The 22,427-nt window shown below is 44.4% G+C and overlaps 2 protein-coding genes across 2 annotated transcripts in view; both read left to right on the plus strand.

The window, feature by feature from the left end:
• Positions 1-876: 876 nt before the first annotated feature.
• hes2.1 (hes family bHLH transcription factor 2, tandem duplicate 1) lies at positions 877-3,160 on the plus strand. The gene is made up of 4 exons (XM_007902078.2): positions 877-1,004; positions 1,499-1,594; positions 1,720-1,807; positions 2,528-3,160. Exons 1-4 carry the CDS (start codon positions 906-908, stop codon positions 2,836-2,838), a joined length of 594 nt encoding a protein of 197 aa, XP_007900269.2. The 5' UTR covers positions 877-905; the 3' UTR covers positions 2,839-3,160.
• A 7,849-nt stretch (positions 3,161-11,009) lies between these two features.
• acot7 (acyl-CoA thioesterase 7) overlaps positions 11,010-22,427 on the plus strand; it is a 60,822-nt gene continuing 49,404 nt past the window's right edge. Inside the window, 2 exon segments of the mRNA XM_042343745.1 lie at positions 11,010-11,053; positions 17,421-17,538. Coding sequence (XP_042199679.1) covers positions 11,013-11,053; positions 17,421-17,538 — 159 coding nt within the window. The 5' untranslated portion in view covers positions 11,010-11,012.

The following is a 22,427-nucleotide window of genomic DNA, read 5'->3' on the forward strand; positions in this document are numbered from 1 at the left end:
AGGCTTTGCTTTGCCAACCTGGGAGAATAAGCACTGTACAAAGAAAAAAGGCGTCAAAACAACTTTTTACACGTGGGTGGGGAGTTCAAATAAATTGCACATTGCAATTTTTGCAACACAAAAGCACTACAGATTCATACAATGATAGTTTATTGTAGGGTTTCTTTTTTTTTTGGTGGAGGGGGGGGGTATAAGCATTCGACGCCCAACAATATTTATTTAAGGCTGTCATACTTAATCCAGTCAACCTCTGTTCAAACATGTTTGCAATCTAGATCGCTGGGATTGCTGAACTAACAATATAATATATTATACACATATACATATATATATATATACAAATAGTTCAGAAAACGATAGCTTGAACTCTCTCCAGACTTAATTTGAAACTCTTAAATCCAACTTGTTTCTCAACCGGTAGTTAAAGAGCACTGAAGCCAATAAAAGGCATCTGACCAGGTTGTTTTCGAGCAGGGATTTTATTTTATTTTATTGTATTTTATTTTATTTTATTTACCCAGGTTTCATTCAAACGTAGAGGTTCTGTTAATTCGTCCGAACCCATCGGATCGGGAGTCCCCAAGACAGATGGCAAATTATTTTTTTTTAAAAAAAATAGAGGAGTTTTCAGTGAGTCTTTGAGGAGTCCCTGAAGCGTCTCTGTCTTACAGCACAAAAGGTTGTGGGCAGGGCTTTGATCCTCCCAGTTTGCATATAAACCCACAGCAGACACCAGTGACATCCATTCCCACTCTCTCTCTCTCTCTGCAAGGTCTCACCCTACAGCTTCTCACGGGGCAATTGCACCCCCTGACCACCACCTTAATTAAACCCCCCCCCCTACCCCTACCCCACCCCCCCCAAAAAAAAGGAGAGGGAAAGAGAGAGGCAAAGGAAAAGAGAACATGTCTCCACATCTCTGTGAGTCCACCACCCCAGAACACGGGGGATTCCACGCCCAAACCAACAGGACCAAGAAGAGAGAGTCAAGCGAATTGAGAAAGGTAAGAGCAATATCTGACCCTTCGCAGTTTGCACAGCGCCCGCCTTTCAGGACGTCTCAGAGCGCTTCACATGGGGGTGGGGTGGGGTGGGGGGGAAGGGGCACTATGTCAGGGCTACAGCCACTGACTTTCAACCTGACAAATAGCAAACAGTAATATCTTCTTTCAACATTCTCTCTTCCTCGTCAGGCATAATAATAATAATAATAATAATAATAACCCTAATTATAATAATAATAATCTTGCACTTTGACACAGCGCCTTATCACATCGTCGCGACGTCTCAAAGCGCTTATAATCCTTGCATTTGATACAGCGCTTTTCACATCTTCTCGACGTCTCAAAGCGCTTCACGGGATATACGGTCAAGTGAATTGACTGTATATTTTGGTGGGCGAAACGGTGGGGGTTATTTTGTGGGGATGTCTTGTGGTGCCTTTTTTTTAAAAAAAAACCGCTACCATTCTAACCTGGTTCTGGTGTAATCCCTACAGGCGCTTAAACCCTTAATGGAGAAGAGGAGAAGGGCTCGTATCAATGAAAGTCTGAATCAGTTGAAAACCTTGATCCTTCCCCTAATCGGTAAAGATGTGAGTATCCGACACGTGTTCTCACACCTTTGGATCGCCGAAGCATCCCAAACTGCATCTTGCCAACTCGCAACTTGGAGAACAATTGTAATTAATGTGATTTTTTTCCCCTCTCCTCCTTCCAGAGCCCGAGATATTCCAAACTAGAAAAAGCGGATATCCTCGAGATGACTGTTCGCTTTCTGAAAGATTTGCCCAAGTCCCCAGTTTACGGTAAGCACTGTTCAATACATTCAGTCCAGCCTTTCTAAACGAAAACAAAATTAACGGTGTGTCCTTTCGTGGGAAAGAAATTATTGCAATCACATTAAATTAAACCACTCTTAAACAAGCTACTTGCAAATGAATGACATTAGCTCTCAGCACAAAAAAAGTAGTTTCAAAGCAAAAGCAAATACTCAACCATAATGCATAATATAATTATATGCCGAATATGCAAAATAACAAAAAATGCACTAAAGCAAATTACAGTACAGAAAGAAAAATCAGTTCAACAATCGCTAAATTAATTCCATTCATGTAACCTTTGCTTTTTAACTACTGGGAAGAAGGGAGTTTCTGCAGGTGTCCCGGTCAACAATCCTCCAGATAAAATGATCACTCCATGTCTATTATGGGGCACATTTTATTGTGTGCAAATTGGCTGCTGCGTTGGTCTACAAAACACCTAGTCACTACACTATACAGTACATCTTGTGGAGCCCTTTGAGAGGGCTTGATAAGGTGCCAAATGAATTGCAATCTTCATAACCATAATTATCATTAAAGATTGATGCATAATGGAAATACCTACTTTCACTCCCTTTTCTTTTCGCGTTTGCTTTCCCTGAAGCACTCGAATCGCTCCCGCAATGTCAGCTCGTGTTTATTCATTAAGAAGTGGAGAGACATCGGAAATGACCATGTGTGTGTGTGTTTTTCCGCTTGTTGCAGATCGCCTGGATAGCTATCGCGAAGGATACCGTGCCAGCATGCAGCACCTTTCCAACCTGCTCCCATCGTCGAAGCTCATGGACACTGAAACCTGCGATCGCCTCAAAGACTACCTGGAACGGTTCACGAGTTTGCCATTGGTCTCCCATCACCCACACTCCCAACCCGGGTCGCCCAGCGAGAGGAGGCAGGTTTCCATTTGCTGTCCCCGGGGCAAAGAAGTTGTCCATCGACCGGCCTTGTCCAACCCCGGCCACCTCCAGCCACCCAATCCAGCCACGCAGGACGGTTATATCTGGAGGCCCTGGTAGTTCGGGTTGATAAAGCAGTTAATAAAAAGAAAGACTGCTAACGTGTAAAAATATATGTATAGTTAAACTGTAAAAAAAAATGTATATACCATATTGTTTCGCAATTTTTTTTCGTGAATTACGCAGCGTGGATCTGAAAGCAGAGTTAGTTCTGTTCATGCTCATTAGCCTGATTTTTTTTAAAAATTGTACTCAGGGTGAAAACGCTGTGGGGCACTTTTTTTTTTGCTGTTGTTGTCTCGTGTAACGACCCACGAGTGCTATTTTATATTTTTGTACAAAGAAAAAAAGGGGTATATTCTAAACCAAAAAAGAGTCCAAAAGATAATATAAAGGTGTTTGTTTTATTTTTTTTATTGTTGTCTTTAATTATTATTCCTAATAAAAAAAAAAAAAATCGTTTTGCTAAAAAATGGTTTCTGAAAAAAAAATCGATGGAAAAAAATAAAACATCTTCTGATTAAGGCTGAGAGGAATCGCAACAGGTGTGTGCTGTTGGGATATTAACACACCCACATTTACACAGACGTTAGGAATACAGCTCAGCCTTACAGCTCGACTGAAGAAAGATATAGGGTGGGATTGTGAGTTGGATGCTTTGAAATTAATATTCTTTAGCCTGAGAGTCATTGAGATAAACTGAGGATTACTATTTCTGTGCCATTTCCAAATTCTGAATTGCTGTCGGGATATTAACGTGTCCCTTTGATCGGTCTGATCTTCCCAACAAAACAGAGCGAAGTCAAGCAAACTCGTCTTTTTGGGGGAATTGGACCCATGATTCACAGAAAGGCTGATGTGGGAATATGATAATGGTCCTGGGATTTGATGTAGTACTTGACTCGCCGTGGAAACGTCTCAAAGCGCTTCGTAGGATACACTGTAAAGTGGAGTGACTGTGTGTTTTGTGAGCGAAACGTGGCAGCCATTTCTGCACAAACAGCCATGGAGTGAGTAACTCTTCCCAGCACTGCATTGGAGTGCTATCTTTGACAATGTGGGGCTTGGACCCACAAACTTCTGATTTAAAGGTTACACATATTGACAATGTGGGGCTTGGACCCACAAACTTCTGACTTAAAGGTTACACATATTGACAATGTGGGGCTTGGACCCACAAACTTCTGACTTAAAGGTTACACATATTGACAATGTGGGGCTTGGACCCACAAACTTCTGACTTAAAGGTTACACATATTGACAATGTGGGGCTTGGACCCACAAACTTCTGACTTAAAGGTTACACATATTGACAATGTGGGGCTTGGACCCACAAACTTCTGACTTAAAGGTTACACATATTGACAATGTGGGGCTTGGACCCACAAACTTCTGACTTAAAGGTTAAAGGAGAGCGGTGGGGGAGGTATAACGGGGTGGGGGGAAAGAAAGGAGTGCAAAGCAGACAGTATTGTCTCGCCGTTTATGAATGATCAAGCAACTTTTGCTTTATATATGCTGCACCTACAATACAGATCTGCATAATAAGATATATCTTCTCTATGTATTGTATTAAAATAGACGCAGGTGGGTTTTCCTTTTTTATTTCAAAAACAAGAACAAAATTATATTGTCTGCTTAAAGATGGAACCAAAGTGCACCCCCGACCCGATCCTGTATGAAAAGTAAAATTCAATCTGCATTAAAGCAATTGGTATACAGTACTCGCCTTCGACAATTACTTTGAATAAATATATACAGCGGTATGAAAGTTTTCAATTTGATTTCAGCTCGTGGCTTCTGACGCTGTGTGCTTTGTGCTCCTTTAATGTAAGAGGGAGCACCCGTTTAGAGCTCTACGTGTGCCGCGATTGTAAGCCAAGGAGTTTAAGGAGAAAGGCGAAGGAAGTCTTGCAAGTGTGGGAGGCAAACAATGAACAATTGTTTGATTGGAAAAAAAATCGAGAGGGAGTGAGGGAGATTCTCCGTGCAAGTTGTATCAACTAGCCTGGACCTGCAGCCCTCTGCTGTTCACCACCCATGTTAATTTGCATTGAGCAAGCAGTTTCGGTGCCGTTTTCCCACGCGCCTGGGTGTGCTGATCACCCGAGATGTCACAGCACCTGCCTTGCAAACACACGCCACTCCACTGGATCCCTGGCCCCACACGTTTGAGAACCAAACCTCACAGGAAAAAAAAAGACCAGAGGGCACAAATCTCCTCCACCCACATATTAACTATATGCCTCCTGCTGTTGTTAGCTCCCAGCAATATTTAATTGGTGTAATATCTTCCCTTCCCTCCCCTCACCTCCACCTCAATAAATAACCTTGAAGACACCTGATGGCAATCTGTGAGAAAAAATGTATCTGTGGGTTACAGCTCTGAGGAGTCGGGACCTTTGCAAGATCAACTTGTTCCCATGCAATGCTATTTTATTCAACGCCTTTTTCCATTGCACGTGACAATTGGCATCAGAATTGCGCTAAGAACTGTGACATGGAGTAATTTCCGATAATCGCCTGATCTAAACTATAATAATAATAATCCTTGCCTTTGATATAGCGCTTTTTTACGTCTTCTCAACGTCTCAAAGCGCTTCTCAGAATAGACTGTAAAGTGAATTGACCGTATATTTGTGGGCGAAACGCGGCAGCCAATTGCGCACAGCAGCGTCCCCTCAAACAGCTGTGGATTGAAAGTGACCAATTTATTACTGTTTTTGTTTCTGGAGGGATTATTATTAATAGGCGTGTGGAGTAAGGAAACTTGCCCAAGGTTTCGCCCCTTGCCGGGAATTGAACCCAGGGTCTCGCTTGCAAGGCAAGTGCTCTAACCACTGAGATACAGGACTCCACGACAGAGAGAAACTCCCTAATCTTTTCAAATAGTGCCAGGGTATCTTTAACATCCACCTGACCAGGCTGATGAGACCTCAGTTTAGCATCTTATCCAAAGAACAACACCTCGGCTCTGACAATGCCACATAATCCAGGACACCCATCGCAGTGTCAGTTTGCCTCAGCCTATGTGATTCCAAGTCCTGATGCGGGGCTTGAACCCACAACCTCAGGGGCGAGAGTTGCAACCACTGAGCCAGGCTGGCACACAAAAATAATGGACAGTATCGGAGACCTTAAGAAACCTGTGAGTTTAGAATGTGGTTGCAGCTAATAAGGCGTGTACCGAAACCAAACTTCCAGGTTTCATACATAATGCTCTTTTTTTTACACACACACACACATGAGCTGTATGATGTGTAAAGCTCTTGAATAATCCACCCGTGCCATTTAAGGAGTTCCAGACCTCACAGGCGAGCCTCTCTATATTAGTAATTTCTCAACAGCTTGTCGATTTTACTCCCCCACCCCCTCGACTACACACTCAGACCTGTGGCTTGAGATTGAGATCTGTGACATGTTGTAACCTATTCCTCCCTTCTCCCTTTCCCTTCTCCTCCCAGCACCCTGGCTCTCTATCCCACGCCCCAGTTCCATTCGGCTACAGGGCACAAGGCTTTTGACCTGCTCACAGGTTCGGGGTTGCAAGCAAATAAATAATAATGATAACAATTATCTTTAAACGGTATTAGTAATGTAATAGCACCGATTAGCCATTTCTGCACTGATTATTTGCCGGGTTAGTCTAACAAGTTAGTTATTTAACGCAATCCCTCAAGGGTACCTTACAGTTTAAAATGAACATCAAACCTGCACAGGTCCTATCTATTGCCCCTCACCACTGTTCAAATGCACTTAAAATTGTTTATAACCAGACACTGATCCCAATTGATGATATTAATGGTGTCTATTTAGTGGGTTTTCTTAACCACATTTTTTGAGGTGTCATCTTGGGTCAGTCAGTCGGTGGCACTCCAACCTGTGGCACTGTTACATGTGGGTATAAGCCCCACATGGTGAGTTGAGGCTAAACACTTCAGTGAAGTAGTGAGCCCTACATTACTGTCCTTTAGATACGTTGTTAAAGCAAGTTCCTGTCTACCCATCCTTTGAATAGGCATTAAAGATCCCTTAACACTGTTTGAAAAGAGAAGAGTATTTCTTATGGAAATGCTTTCAGCGGGTAAGTATTGTTTTGACCAGGTAAGACGTCATAAAATGATACAGCACAGAAACAAGCCATCCAGTCTAAACAGTGGGAGTTGATCGGGTGGGAGTGGAGTTCACACGGGCCAGTTTCATAAACAACTGGTCACCTGAAAAAAAACCTGGTTGAGAACTGTTTCTGTTTGGACACCTTGGTTTCTGGTTACTTACATTGCATGAAAGAGAATAGAAGAGACGGGGAGGGAGACTAGAAAGTGGGATTAGGATGGTGAGTATAAACATGGACCCAGATCAGTTGGGGGCAAATTGTCCATTTTGATGCTTTATGTTCTATGTATGTAATTCTGCGTATGGAAGAAAGTCCCCATTTAAATGACCTGAGGTTTCACTCAAGCATGTTGTTAAGAATTATCACAAACGAGTCCCCAATATTATATTATATGAGGTTCCTGCAAATAATATTACGATATCTTTGTTTGCTAACAGGGCAGTCAGCGATAGATAGGTTTAATTGTCTGTATTTTGTAGGAAACCGTTTTTTCATGTGGTTACAAAACACTCAACCAGCAAGCAGTGCCCATCAAAGCGAATGTTATGGGGGAGAAACACGGTGCAACTTTTCTTTAAACCTCTTTTTAAATAAAATAATGACATGTAATCATCTGTAATTATTTTTAACCACGGTGAAAGCTAGTCTGGGCAGTCAGCATTCAGTTTTCAAGAGTGATTTTGTATTTAGGAAATAAGAGAAGCTATATTTCCGAAATCTGATTAGGTGTAAGGGTTAGTGACAACGCCCTCTCTAATGATTTTATGGCGCCACCTTCTGATCAATATAGTTTGCACAGCCAGGATACAAGAATCTGAAGATTAAATTTACAATGAAAAATATTTTGTAACAAGTATAGATGCTATACGTTTCTAGAACGCATACTGTAATGTCAAAATAAGTGTAATACAGTCATCGCTGTCAAGTGCAATGGGACCAATACTTTTCCACGCTGCCAGGCTCCGTTGGCAAAATAGATATTAACAATAATAATCCTTTAATTTGATCAGGCACCTTATCACGTCGTCGAGACGTCTCAAAGCGCTTCACAAGCTATACTGTAAAGTGAATTGACTGTGTATTTTGTGGGTCAAACGCAGCAGCCAAATGCGCACGGATTCACTTGAGGCAAATAGGGCCTCAATTAACATCAAAGGCAAAGGATGTCACCACAGTAAAGCAGCCATTCAAGTACGAAAGGGGAGAATGAGCAAGATTAAAAGCTCGAATCCAGACAAGGGGCTCGAATACACAACCTTCTGACCCATGGACAAGTGCGCTGTCAACTGAGCCGCACTGACACCTGAGTTCTAACCTGCTTGATTTGCATTTGAAGTGCAGAGTGCTGTCCGTACACGTTTCAGCAAAGCACATCAAGGCACGCAGAGGGCCCATTATTTTTTTAACAATAGATGTGATGGGTGCCTGTTTCGTCCTGCAAATCTAGGCACGAACATGCACATGCACTTGACAAAAACCCTTAAGGTGCACTCAAGCACAAAAGGTATGCTCTGGTTATCAAAATACAAAAAAAAAGTAATGTGTTTTCCTGATAATATCTAGTCAAGGTGTTACTTGCTCACTTGAAGCTGTAATCAATTTGGAAATAAACTGTGTATTGCATTTTCTTCCAAGTTTCCGTCACTGATCACAAGAAGGCCCTTTGATCCATTTGATCCCTTCCTTAATAATGATTTCATAGAGTGCCTTATTACGTAAATGAAACATCTCAAAGCACTGCACATGAATTTACTGCAAAGTGTAGTGACTGTGTAGTTATAGGCAAATGTGGAAGCTAATTTGCACACAATAGTGTGCCACAAACAGCCATGAAGTAAAAAGATGAGTTTTATCTAGAAGATTGTTGGCCAGGACAATGAAAGAAACTTCCTTTTTCCAAATCGGTATCATTAAAATGCAAATATTACGCAATTAGAATTAATTTATGAACTATTTAATGTATTTTTCCTTACAGTACAATGGTTTGCAGTCTGTATTGGCCAAAGTACATAGAAATTCAGCGTAGAATGTATTATGAGTCACTGAGTTTTTTTTAAACTACAGTTTGTGGATAAGTGATGTGATTGCTACATCAGAAGTGAAAAACCAAACAAGGACTCAACTGATGATCTTTCCATGATTCTTAAATTGATAATTTTTTTCAAATGGTGATAGAGAATGACTGGAGAGATCTGGTCGCAGGCAGCTCTACACAATCAGTTCAGAACATTTTATATTACCGTCCTGTAGAGTGTTGGTTAGAGCATTTGTCTCTTAAGCGAGAGTATCCAGGTTCAATTCCTGGGTGGGATGAAAGCAAGTTTCCTTACTCCACACGCCTTTGTTTACTTAGCAGTAAGTAGGAACCTGGTTGCTAGTCAATTGGCGGATCGCTTTCCAGGGTTATAAACCTTTTTTTAAAAAAAGTAATAACTTGGTCACTCAATCCACAACTGTTTGTGGGACATTTTGTGCGCAATTGGCTGCCGTGTTTCGCCCACAAAATATACAGTCGCTTTACAGTGTATTTTGTGAAGCGCTTTGAGACGTCCCAACAAAATGATGAGGCACTATATCAAAAGCGAGTATTATTATTATCCTTGCAGTAGGTTGTCTGATTTCTCAGTGCAGGATATCTGCGAGTAGGGAATGTACAAAGCTATAGGAAAGGTAAATTACGGTAGAGAACACCGACTGCCTGCTGTACTCCAGCCATGACCAGGATGGTTAATGTGGATGTGTTGAAGCATGTTGTGGCCTGAATGGAAAGGATTACAATATTTCTGGGTGACATCACATTAGGCCTCAGGTGCATGGTGATAGTGCTATCCGGTTGTTCAATCAGCGTCTTGCACTGCCTGGGGTGAGGAGATGGAAATGATTGAGGTGGGGGTGGGGGTGGATGTATGGATAACAGACTGGTGGGGACAATGGTCTCAACCGAATGTGACCGTCTGGGTTTATTTTGGAATAGACTCATTGCAAACCATCAGGACCCTTCGAGATCCATACCCTCGTTGAGAATTCAGGAAAGTTCCTCAGGTTGGAGATTAAAACTGAGGGTGAGGAATGAGCGATGGTGCGTTATTATTAGCAGTCATCGACGTTCTAAACTCCACTCATTAATAAAAAACACAGTGGCCCTTTTCTTGCTTGACATCAGCTTGGCTCAGATGGGTCAGGTGGTGGACACAAGCCCTAGAGTTGAGTTCTTGACCTCACAGTCCAGGCTGGCATTTCACCGGCGTAGAATGGGGTGAGGGTTGCTGCTCCTTGCTGCTGCCAAGTTCAAACCACCATGTTTTAACGGAGTCTGACTGAAATTGGGCAACCATTCACCGTGGTTGGTTGTGGGACTTTACCTGCGCGTGCGAGTAATTTCCGAGCTGTTTATTGAGGGTCCCACGCTTTGGATGAGACGTTAAATCGTGATTCTGTCAGCTTGTTCAGGTGATCTTTGAAGATCCCCTGACACCGCTATCGGGGGGGGGGGGAAAAAAATGAGCTTCTTTCTCCTGGTGTCCTGGCTAATGATTCCACACCCTCTATAATTAATATTATTATTTCATTACAAATAATCACATCCGACTCATGGCTGCTTGTGGTGCTTTGGCTGTGCTCCAAATGCGACATTTGCCTACAACTCACTCACTTGTCAGCGATGGCCTACGTCGTGCTTTGAAGTTACAATGACAATAAAAATAATAATAAGCCTCGCACTTGATATAGCGTCCTATCACCTCTTCGAGACGTCTCAAAGCCCCTCGCGGAACACACCGTAAAGTGAGTTGACTGTTTATCATCAGCGGCTGCGTGGAACGCAAAGCATGATGATTATTAATAAATTAATTAATTCATTAATGAACTCATTATTAATCACTTGCAAAGTGGACGAGGCTCTAAAACTGGCCCAGTAACCTCCTTTCCCTCTGAAAGGGTGGAAGTTAACAGCAAAAGCGTGTGTGCTCTCTGCCTCTCCCTGAGCTCGTCTGGAAAAGCTGTGCTCCATCCTCCTCCAGTCTTTTTTCCCTGTCTCATCCCCTCCACCCGAGTCTCCCATCATTTCCTCTCTTCTCAGCCGCTCCCTCCTCCCCCCACCCCCCACCCAACAGAGCCCATGGAGCCTCAACCCCTCTCCTGCAGCATCCAAGTCAGTAGGTAAGTGAAGGGAGGGTACCGGTGCCGGGGGGGAGGGTACCCAGTGCCGGGGAGAGGGTACCAGTGCCGGGGAGAGGGTACCAGTCCGGGGAGAGGGTACCAGTCCGGGGAGAGGGTACCAGTGCCGGGGGGAGGGTACCGGTGTCGGGGAGAGGGTACCCAGTGCCGGGGAGAGGGTACCAGTCCGGGGAGAGGGTACCAGTGCCGGGGAGAGGGTACCAGTCCGGGGAGAGGGTACCAGTCCGGGGAGAGGGTACCAGTCCGGGGAGAGGGTACCAGTCCGGGGAGAGGGTACCAGTCCGGGGAGAGGGTACCAGTCCGGGGAGAGGGTACCAGTCCGGGGAGAGGGTACCAGTGCCGGGGAGAGGGTACCAGTCCGGGGAGAGGGTACGGTGCCGGGGAGAGGGTACCAGTCCGGGGAGAGGGTACCAGTCCGGGGAGAGGGTACCAGTGCCGGGGAGAGGGTACCAGTCCGGGGAGAGGGTACCAGTGCCGGGGAGAGGGTACCAGTGCCGGGGAGAGGGTACCAGTCCGGGGAGAGGGTACCAGTGCCGGGGAGAGGGTACCAGTGCCGGGGAGAGGGTACCAGTCCGGGGAGGAGGGTACCAGTGCCGGGGAGAGGGTACCAGTCCGGGGAGAGGGTACCAGTCCGGGGAGAGGGATGGAGGAGGTTTGATGGCAGATGGTCGTGGGTTGAGTTTGGGATAACGATAGAAACAGCTGCGCTAAAGCCATCAGTCCCCGCTCTCGCCTGAGTGTCTCCCCGCTCCTCAGCTCTCCCAAGCCCAGGGGTGGGGGAGGTCCCGAGCACCGAGTGGCTGCTTCGAAACCCCCCTCCTCCCCCTCCCCCCTCCCCACCAGAAACGAGTGGAGAAAATGCCAAAAAGGTTTTATTTTTAAGGGAAAAAAAAATCCACCTGGTCCTGATGGTTGCACAGCCTGCGGTCGAGTCCCAAGGACGTTTAGGTCAAAGTTATTCTTGGATTTTAATTCTGCCTCTGTGTGTGTATGTGTCTCTCTCTCTCTCTCTCTCTCCACCAGCATTTTCTCTCTCTCTCTCTCTCTCTTCTTATTGGTAAATAAATGCATCTTCCGCTGCTTTATTTTATTTTATTTTATTTTATTTTATTTTATTTTATTTTATTTTATTTTATTTTATTTTATTTTATTTTATTTTATTTTATTTTATTTTAATGAGTCCGCGAAACCTTGATCAATCGGCTGCAGGGTGTATAGCCCACAAAAATACCCAGTCCGACCCACTTCTACGGTGTGTTCTGTGAAGCGCTTTGAGACGTCTCGAAGACGCGATGAGACTCTGTCTCCCTGACTGTCCAGTGCCTTGGGACGTCCTCCACAAATGTAAATGTGTTCTATATTATTGTGTATCAAAGGTAAGGATTATTTTTAGCGGTTACTTCTCCTTTGTGTATAAAGCCTGTTTATTCTAACGCCTTTCTCCCCTCAAAACAAAATGAAATCCTCGTGACATTTTTACTCGTGAAACTACGGGCGTTGAAATATTTATTTAGGATTAGAGTTTTCTGCTGCTTTTATTTTTTTATAGACATTGTATACCTGATGCATGTAATTTGACGTAACATGAGCCCTTCATCTTATTGGTTAGAGCACTCGCCTCGCAAACGAGAGGACCTGGGTTCGATCCCCCGGGCGGGGCGAAATGTTAGGCAGGTTTGCGTACTCCACACGCCACTATTTACCAAGCAGAAAGTAGGAACCCGGTTGTTAGTCGATTGGGAGATTTCTTTTGGTCACTCAATCCACGCTCAATGTTCATGGGACATCCCTGTGCAAAAATTGGCTGCCGCCTTTCAGCCACAAAATGTGCAGTAAATGCACTTGACAGTATGTGAAGCGCTTTGAGACGTCTCGAAGGCGTGATAAGGCGGTGTGTCAAATGCAAGGATTATTATTATAACGTATGAAAGCCTTGCATTTTTTTTTTTGCAGTACCTTCTCACGTCAAAGCACTTCAAAACCTTTGCAGACGTAATTACCCGTTAGCTTACGCTATAATGCGGTGCCTTGCGGCCTCTTTCGCGTCAAATTAAAAAATAATAAATAATAATAATCCTTGCATTTGATATAGCGCCTTATCACGTTGTTGATAAAGTTAGTTATTCACTTCCTGGCTGAATGCAGCAAAATCATTCCACTTTACGGTAGAAACATGTGAAGCACTTTCAGTTGAGTGAGGAGGATCTATAGTGAATGCAAGGATTATTTTTATTACTCGTGAGAGAGAGATGCTGCTTACTTTGTCCTATAGCACCACCAGCAGGACATGTGGTAGCATTATACCGATTCAGTGTCAGGACATCTGAGCGGCAATTAAAAAGTTACAGCTGCAGATATTAAAAGCTTTAAAATAATAATAATAATAATAATAATAGCGATATTTAAACACAAATGCAGAAAAAAAACTAAGCTAGGCTCAGAATGCCTTGCTGGTGGTTTAGATTTCCTGTCTATGGATTAATTAAATTGGAAATGCATTGGTATATCATAAATCTACAGTAAACTCCTGATAACTCGACCCTGCCTTTACTTGGCACTACTCATCATGCTGTCACTATCCCGGCTGCATTTATTTTTGTGTTGATAATAATAATAACAATCTTTGCATTTGATATAGCGTCCTATGACGTCTTCAAGACGTCTCAAAGTGCTTCACAGAATATGAATTGACGCTATAATTTTGTGGGCGAAATATATGCCTAACCCGCCCTTCCAGGTAACTCATCACTGAGCTCTTTTCCCTCGGAGTGACGAGTTATCGAACTTTTACAGCTCCTTGAAAACAATGAACTTCCTCAATGGCAAATGACCCGATAAAGATTGGCTGTATTTCCCCCCCCCTGACGCTCTCTCATCCGTTGAATTCGAGACACAAAGTCAAGTGTTGATGTGCCAATATCGAGGCTTGACAATGTTTGAAAGGAAATGTCAAACCACAGAGGGAAGAGTTTCAGGCAAGGCTGCAGGCCTATTTTGTTTATTTGAAAAAAACAGGAATAACTTCCTCTGAAACTCCTATTGTGAGGCTGCACTTTGCTCACTAGCTGATCCTTGGCTAGATTGGCCAATAAATTTTTGATTGTTTTTTTCCCCCCCCCGGCAGGTCTTATACCACATCCTGTTTAGGTTTTCAAATTGCTTTTGCGTCAAATTTTCTTTAACGTTTCCTCAGCCAGTGACTCAAACATCCCCTTAAGTCGGTGTAGCAGCATTCTTTGGCCTTTAATGAGTCAATGGCAGTCATTTAGGGAGACGAGAAAGGTTTGATGTTACGCACGTAAATGCTACACAAACTTGCGAAGGCACAAATGCAAATTACGTGGCAGGTCCAAAGAAAAAAATAGTGCGTCAGTGGGGATGAAAAGTTACGCGGATAGAAGCAGTCTCGGTTGCGATAGTTTGCACAGGAATTAGTTTTTTTTAAAAAATATCTCTTTCCTCCAACTTAGTGATAAGTCGCAAGTGTTTCTCGAAGCAGTTTTATCGCGTTCGAGACGCTGTTAAAAAGTGAAATCTCCCGTTTAATCGCAACGAGGCTGCAGCTTTCTTTACCGCAAGTTTTGTGGCACAATATTTAACCAACTTGCGTCCACGTGCGTGCAAATGATTCTGGTGCTGTTCAGGGGAGAGATTGGAAATCACCCAGGTCTAAAGTGCAGCAGCTTGTGCTCAGTCTGGGCGAAGCATTGTATGATCTGAGACGGGCATTAAACCCAGTTTTGCTGCTTGTGTTGGTCGTTTGCCAGAGAGTCGCCCACACCTCGAGATGAGATACAAATACTCCTGATAACTCATCACTCCGAAGGGCTCGAACACGACTTATCCACCTACCTGGCATGGCATAGGTGTAGAATGACTGCGGACAGGATATCGACCGCCTGTCGACTTAAGTGGTATCGACAAGTTAAGACGACAACAAATGACATTTGTATAGCGCTTTTCACGTCAGGAGAACACGGTCGAGTTATCAGTAACAGCATTGAAATAAGGGTGGGTGGGGTTCGTAGGGCGGTGTTGGTGGCTGGTTGTCGGGAGGGAGAGCGGAAGGAGCTGAGTACATCTGCCCGCACCGCAAAACTGGTGATTGATGCGGGAAGGGCTTTGCTTCAGCTGAGAGATGAGGAGTGGGTGAGCAGTCTTGTCGATTCTTCTCTCTCTCTCTCTCCACCACCACCACCACCGACACCCCTTCCTCAACTCCAACCGGAAACACCTAAGATCATATCATAGCTCTAACTGCAAACTGCAAACAAACTCGCAGATGGAACTTAGGACTTTCTGACTCACTAAGTTAAACTGACCCCAACTGAGAGACTTTTTAACTCAGAGAGAGAGAGAGAGAGAGAGGGGGGGAGGGAGGGAGAGAGGGGAAGTTTTTGTGTGACTGTGTGTGTGGTTGTGTGTGTGTGTGCATAGCCTTAGGTGCTTTTTGCATCACAATGCACAGAATATATTAATGACACACAGAGAGAGAGAGACCCACAAAGGAAGCAATTTGTGTGTATATGTGTATACTGATACCACAGCACGTAGGAAACTGGAGGGGGTGGATGGTGGGGTGGGGGGGGGTGGATGGTGGGGGGTGGGGGTGGATGGTGGGGTGGGGTGGGGGGGTGTGTGTGTAGAGAGAGAGCATTCAATGGAGCATGAAATGGCCATTCATTTGGGATGTGTTGGAGATTAACTCTCTGCATTGATCATTTTTCTTTCTCTCTCTCGTTTCCTTCGCCCTATTATTATTATTTTTTGGGGGTGGGGTGGGGTGGGGGGGGGGGGGAGATCTTGCTATAGGTGTGTGTGTGCATATATATATATATGTCTATTCTTTGCAGATGAGTCGGTTGTCTTGGTGACCTCCACAGCTCACACTCACACTCACTCAGTGGCATTGGCGAATCAATTAGCGAACAGCAGTTCCGCCCCGATGTGGTGCGCACACGATGCGTAACGAAACCCCAAGTCATCAAAGACTTGGTTAAGAGGAGGAGAGGAGAGGGAGAGAGAGAGACGACATTGTGGGGGTTTAAAGCCAACTTTGTGTTGCATCCATAGTGACATCAATATTTGGTCAACTTTCCTCCCAAACCGTTGTGTTTGTCTGTGGTGCAGTGAGTGGGTGAAGAGGGCTTTGTCGCTGCTCCATTCTGTCCCGTGAAACCATTGGGGACTGTGTTATGACTACAATAAGGTAACGTTACTGCTCTAATATTCACTGCAATTAAGGCTCAGGACACTGCTGATGGCAGCCCCAGCCCCCCCCCCCCCCCCCCAGCCAGCCCCCCAGCCACCCCTCCCAGCCCCCCAGCCACCCCCAGCCCCCCCCAACCCCCAGCCCCCCCCTCAGCCCCCCCCAGCCCCAGCCCCCCCCAGCCACCCCCCCAGCCCCCCAGCCACCCCCCCCAGCCCCCCAGCCCCCCAGCCATCCCCCCAGCCCCCCCAGCCCAGCCTGGCTCATAGGCAGGAATCTGGAAGGGCAGACTAGTCTCTGGGTGGATGGGGAAGTTGGGTTGGGTTGGAGGGAGGGAGTGGGGGGGGTTGGGATTGGGAGGGAATCATCCCCCTCAGCTCCTGTCCATCCTGCAAACCCAAACCCACCCCCCAGCAGGTAGTGCGGTTGGTCAAACAAGTTCTGAAAGTTTTGAGTTTAACAGTGGAACAATGAGGTCATTGGAGCAGAAAAGCATTCTCTACAGAGACACTACTTTGAATAGGAGTAGAGTCCCGTAACTCAGTGGTTAGAGCACTCGACTCGCAAGCGAGAGGACCTGGGTTAGATTCCCCCGGCAGAGCGAAACATTAGGCAAGTTTCCTCACTCCACACGCCTCTCTTTACGTAGCAGGAGTTAGGAACTCTGGTTGTTAGTCGATTGGTGGATTGCTTTTCCGGGGGTAATAATCCCTTAAAAATATATATATATATGTATATTTTGGTTACTCAATCCACGACTGTTTGTGTTTCGCCCACAAAATACACTGCTGTGTTTCGCCCACAAAATATACAATCAATTCACTTGGCATATATTCCGTGAGGCGCTTTGAGAAATTTCAAAGGCGTGATAAGGCACTCTATAAAATGCAACGATTATTATTATTCTCAAGTGTGGTGATGGGTGTTTGCTTGTCAGGCATCTGACTGATCCCCCCGAAAATGTATAGCGTTTTCACCCAAAAGACAGGGAGGGGTTGGGTGGTGGATAGATTTTAGCGTGGCTGATACACTGAATAGCCATTTTGCTTTGATATCTTTGCCTTTTCTGGGGCTGGAGTCCAAATCTCTGGATAAAGCTGTTGCACCAGCTATCGACTGACTGGTCATTTGTTTCCCTAGGATCATGCGGCCGGATGATGCCAATATAGCTGGCAATGTTCACGGAGGAACAATACTGAAGATGATCGAGGAAGCTGGAGTCATCATCAGCACCAGACACTGCAACAGCCAGCAGCTGGTAAGTTCATGGGATGTGTGCCATAAACCATCGTAGACTTATAGCTGAGCTGATAGCTCACGCTCAGTCTGCCCCTTAACCTCACTGAGCCTTGTGGGGGTCGATGGCTCTTAAGTCAAACGAATGCCAAAATAATAAGTAATAATAATGATCATCATCCCTGCAATTGATATAGCGCCTTATCAAGTCGTTGAGACGTCTCAAAGTGCTTCACAGAATGTATCGTAAAGTGAATTGACTGTATTTTGTGGACGAAATGGACCGTGTATACTTTGGGGTTGTCCAGAAAAATCGTAGTGGTATTTTCAGGTTCCTCTCATGCCAATTTTAAAGACAGCTTTGTGTGACATCAGGGAAGCTTAAGACATTTTTCTCAACCTCTCGCGCCCACCAGTGTGAGGAAGGTGTGAGACAGAATTAACTTTGATAATGTTGGACCTCTTGCAGCGACTGTTGAGAAATAGTGAGGATGCAGGTAAGCCGTGGATTGTGATTTATCTTTCCTGTCATCACAACACGCTGTTTTTGAGATTGACGTGAGCTTTCTGCTTATTCAACCATGGATACAGGAAACCTTTCAGTTGTTTTCAGAGAAAATTGACCTCACTGAAGATCCCATGGCACTAGGTGAAAAGAGAAGGGATTTACTACAAATCCCTTCATGCTCTACCTCGCTGTCCTGCTTACTCCCCACTCCACCACCTGCCACCTCCGCGAGGCTGGCTCCGGCCTCCTGCTCGTCCCTCATCGCCTTGCTCCACCGTAGGTGGCCACGCTTTCTCCCTCAATCCTTCCCCCTTGCCCCCTCCTTCCCTATTTTCAGATCACAACCTTACTCTTCGTACAGTCTGTACTGCGTACAGTCCCCCTTCCCCCACCTCCCCAGCCCGAAGTCACGTTCCACCATTGTTAAGCGCTCCAGGACGCTATCCTGCATGAAGGGCGTTGCATAAATGCAACTTGCTGCTGCTGTTGTTGGCAGACTTTCTCTGAAGCCTCCCTTGTCACCGGAACAGAGATGTTTATTCCATCCCAGTCATCATAATATATATATATATTTATATATATCCTGTTGCTGGAGTGGCTTCGGTTTATTTGATACAATCTATGATATGTTAACTGATCAGTTGTAACTTGAACAATATTTTGTCAGCAAAAGAGGAAGAAACAGTCTTTAGTTATGCCGTGATCCAGCCACCAGAAGGAGCTGTACCCTGTGGGTACACAGTACTGCATTTTAAAGCACTGTTATCAATGCCGGAATAAAGTATTGGCTGGAATTCAGAATAGTCACTCTGTCACTGAAGCTAAGAATTTAAATATAAATAATGAATAAAGTTCTGCCAAGTTGGTTCATCGCAAAATAATGTGATTTCGCCCACAAAAATACAGTCAATCCACTTTACAGTATATCTTGTGAAGTGCTTTGAGGTGTCTTGATGACATGATAAGGCACAAGTAATATTATTAGCATCAATTTGTTTTTCTTAACCGAATTCCTGATGGTATGAAAGCTCGGGCTCACAACGAGAGATAGCTTCATTGGTTGCTGTGCGAGTTCTGTGCCTTGCGTACTAATAAATTAATGCGGCAAAATGGCAAATAATTCCTCTATCTAACTCACCCCCAAACTTTCAATGCATCGGATATGTTGAAGACATTCATTATAGACCGAAAGTGATATCTTCCTGCTGGGAGCACATTAGGTGGCCTTAGATTGGAGTCTATACTCAGTGTGTGGTTGTCTCAGTTCACGTCTGAAACCTGTTCTTATCCCAGTGGGAGCCAAGGCTTCTAGATACGTTAGTTCCTGGAATTGGGACCGAAGATGAGCAATGATTGCAAGTCGTCTTCAGGGAAAACACTACTGGAATCTGACTGAAATTGTCTGTCAGTGACCCAGAGGGCAGGGAGTAGAATTAAGAGAGCGATATTGGCTGCCGTGGTTCGCCTACAAAATATACAGTCAATTCACTTTACAGTATATTCTGTGAATCGTTTTGAGACATCTCAAAGATGTAATAAGGTGCTATATCAAATACAAGGATTATTATTATTATAGGGAGAGTTCCCAAAACAGAGCTGTCTCTCCCTTGTGCTGTGAATATAAAGTACTTTGTCAGAAGTGCCAAGTTGGGCAGAACTTTATCTTTAATTCAGTCACCGAGTGACTGTTCTGAATTCTGCCCCATATTTTATTCAGCCTTGTTTTTCAGAACTTCACAAATCAAAGCAAAGAGCATTTAGTTTTGTCGTTGCTGAGAGAAATCAAGGTGTCCGTCACGTAAAACAGATTGCCGCCAGGCGCTCACCGCACAGAACCTAGTCCCGTTAGTCTTTGCAAGGACCAGGCCTCGACCGAGATAAGATCTCGGGGCTCTGGGTGCCATCACGTGGAGAATCCCTGGAGAGAATGGAAGGCATTTTGTCTGGTGATCAATCTCCATTGATGTTAGCGCATTTAGATATTTGCAATTCTAATCTGAATTGCAGTACCTTGGGACTTCCTCCCGACACTATTGTTCAATCGCATTTCCCCCACAAAATATACAGTCAATTCGCTTTACAGTAAATTCTGTGAAGCGCTTTGAGGTGTCTCGAAGACGTGATAAGGCGCTATATTAAATGCAAGGATTATTATTATACAAATGTAATTTGTTGCTGTTGATTTGCCTGATCATCCCCCTCCCGGGTCCTGGTAATAAACCAGGTTGACTCCTGGCAAGTGATTGACCCGTACCTTCGGTACACAAAACTAGGCTGCTTTGGTATCACAGCTCATGTGCTCAGCTCAAGCAAGATTATGGTAATGAAAACAGAAAGGTATCTTCCATTACCATATGCTCCGTGCAGGCTCGAGAGGGATTATAAAGAATTTGTCCATCTGAAACTAGCTGGGTCGCTGTAAAGCCACTAATATATTTATTGCTACAATGTTCAGATCGATCCACTTGTCTCATTTCACTTTCCCTTAGAAGATGTTGTACAAGGGCGCATTATTCTGGTAACAATAATAATAATCCTTGCATTTGATATAACGCCTTATCACATCATTAAGACGTCTCAAAGCGCTTCACAGAATATACTCTAAAGTGAATTGACCGTATATTTTGTGAGTGAAATGCGGCAGCCAGCAGCGTCCCACAAACAGTCGTGGATCATTAACCGGTTAATTGATCATTTACCCAGTTTTTGGTTATTTTGATTGACGGAAAAAATCAGGGGCGATACTGGGGAGCGGTGGAGTTACGAGGGCTTGGAAAACTGGGACACATTTCACTGGAAGAGACAAGTTTAAGTGAGAATTTTAATTTGCAATTCTGAAAGGTGCTGCGAGGATAAGCAGTGAAAGCCTATTTTTGCTGGTTGGTGAATCTGTTTCAAGGGGCATTCAACGCAGGATTGTCACTGGAGAGTTAAAGGGGGTGTTTGCTCGGAGGGGCTTTAGAGAGACCTTGCAGGCTAAGACGAGGTGACATTTCAGGTGTAGAGACTCGGGACCTCTTTTAAAGGTGCAGTTCACATTAATAATAATAATATAATAATCCTTGCATTTGATATAGTGCTTTTCACGTCTTCTCGACGTCTCAAAGCGCTTCACAGGATAGACTGTAAAGTGAATGGACTGTATATTTGTGGGCGAAACGCGGCAGCCAATTGTGCACAGCAGCGTCCCCACAGACAGCCGTGGATTGAAAACGACCAATTTATTATTGTTTTTTGTTTTGGAGGGATTATTATTAGGCGTGTGGAGTAAGGAAACTTGCCCAAGGTTTCGCCCTGATGGGAATTGAACCCAGGTGTCTCGCTCGCAAGGCGAGTGCTCTTAACCACTGAGCTACAGGACTCCACAAATTTGAAGGTGGTAGGAGCGGTGTTCCGGGCATGTGGTGATGCATGCTAAATCGCTGAGAAATCATCCATTGCTTCTCTTCCGCTGTTACGTAGCTGACTCTGGGGTCTCTGTTGGCTGACCCTTTGCGTCCTCCTTTGTGTTGATTAACACGAAGGTAGTCACTTCTGCAAATCGGCCACGTGATGTCCTGGCTTCCTCAGCAATCTCATTCTGCACCAACAGGCAATAAACTGCTCGGGAGAAACTCCACCTGGGTCTAGATTTACGCTATTTGTTTTAGCATTTTAGAGCGTCCAGAACGGGGCAGATTCTCGCGTGAGGATTTTTCCTGCGAGTTCCTGTTAAAAACTGCAGAAAACCCACTTCAGAGTGAAGATGATATTCAGCAATTTACCAAATTTGGATGATCTAAAATGCTGTATCAATAAACCCAGGTGACATTTGTCCCCTTAGTGCTCTGTCGCCATTCTCCCTTTTACTCTCTTTATGCTTATATACTCCAAAGATGGTCGTAGAATCAAAGGATGTAGAGCACAGGAAGAGAGCAATTTTAAAATTGCAATCCTTTTTCTCTGCCTTTTTTCCATACCGCTGTACACTTTTTTTGCATACACATACTTCCCATGTATGTGTGTGCATGTGTGTGTATGTGCATGGATGTGTGTGTGTGTGTGTGTTATCCCCTTAATTTTTCATTTCAATTTTCAATCAGTTGCCACATTTTGCCCACAAAATGTAGTCAATTCACTTTACGGTATATTCTGTCAAGCGCTTTGAGATGCCTCAGTGATGTGATAAGGCGTTCTATCAAGTGAAAGGATATTATTATGGTATCTTGTCAATCCCGCGCATGACTTTAAACATCCTTAATCAGGACACCCCCTCAATCATCTTGGTTCTAATAATACTTTCACTTTATGCAGCCGTAGAGAATATCATTTACGCAGCCTCTCATCATGGCTTAGCCCCTTCATTTCAAGTATTATTCTGGCGAATCTTCGCTGGATGCCCTCCGATCTAAGGATTCCAAGCC

Source organism: Callorhinchus milii, unplaced genomic scaffold, assembly GCF_018977255.1.
Source record: "Callorhinchus milii isolate IMCB2004 unplaced genomic scaffold, IMCB_Cmil_1.0 Scaffold24, whole genome shotgun sequence".
Lineage (NCBI taxonomy): Eukaryota > Metazoa > Chordata > Chondrichthyes > Chimaeriformes > Callorhinchidae > Callorhinchus > Callorhinchus milii.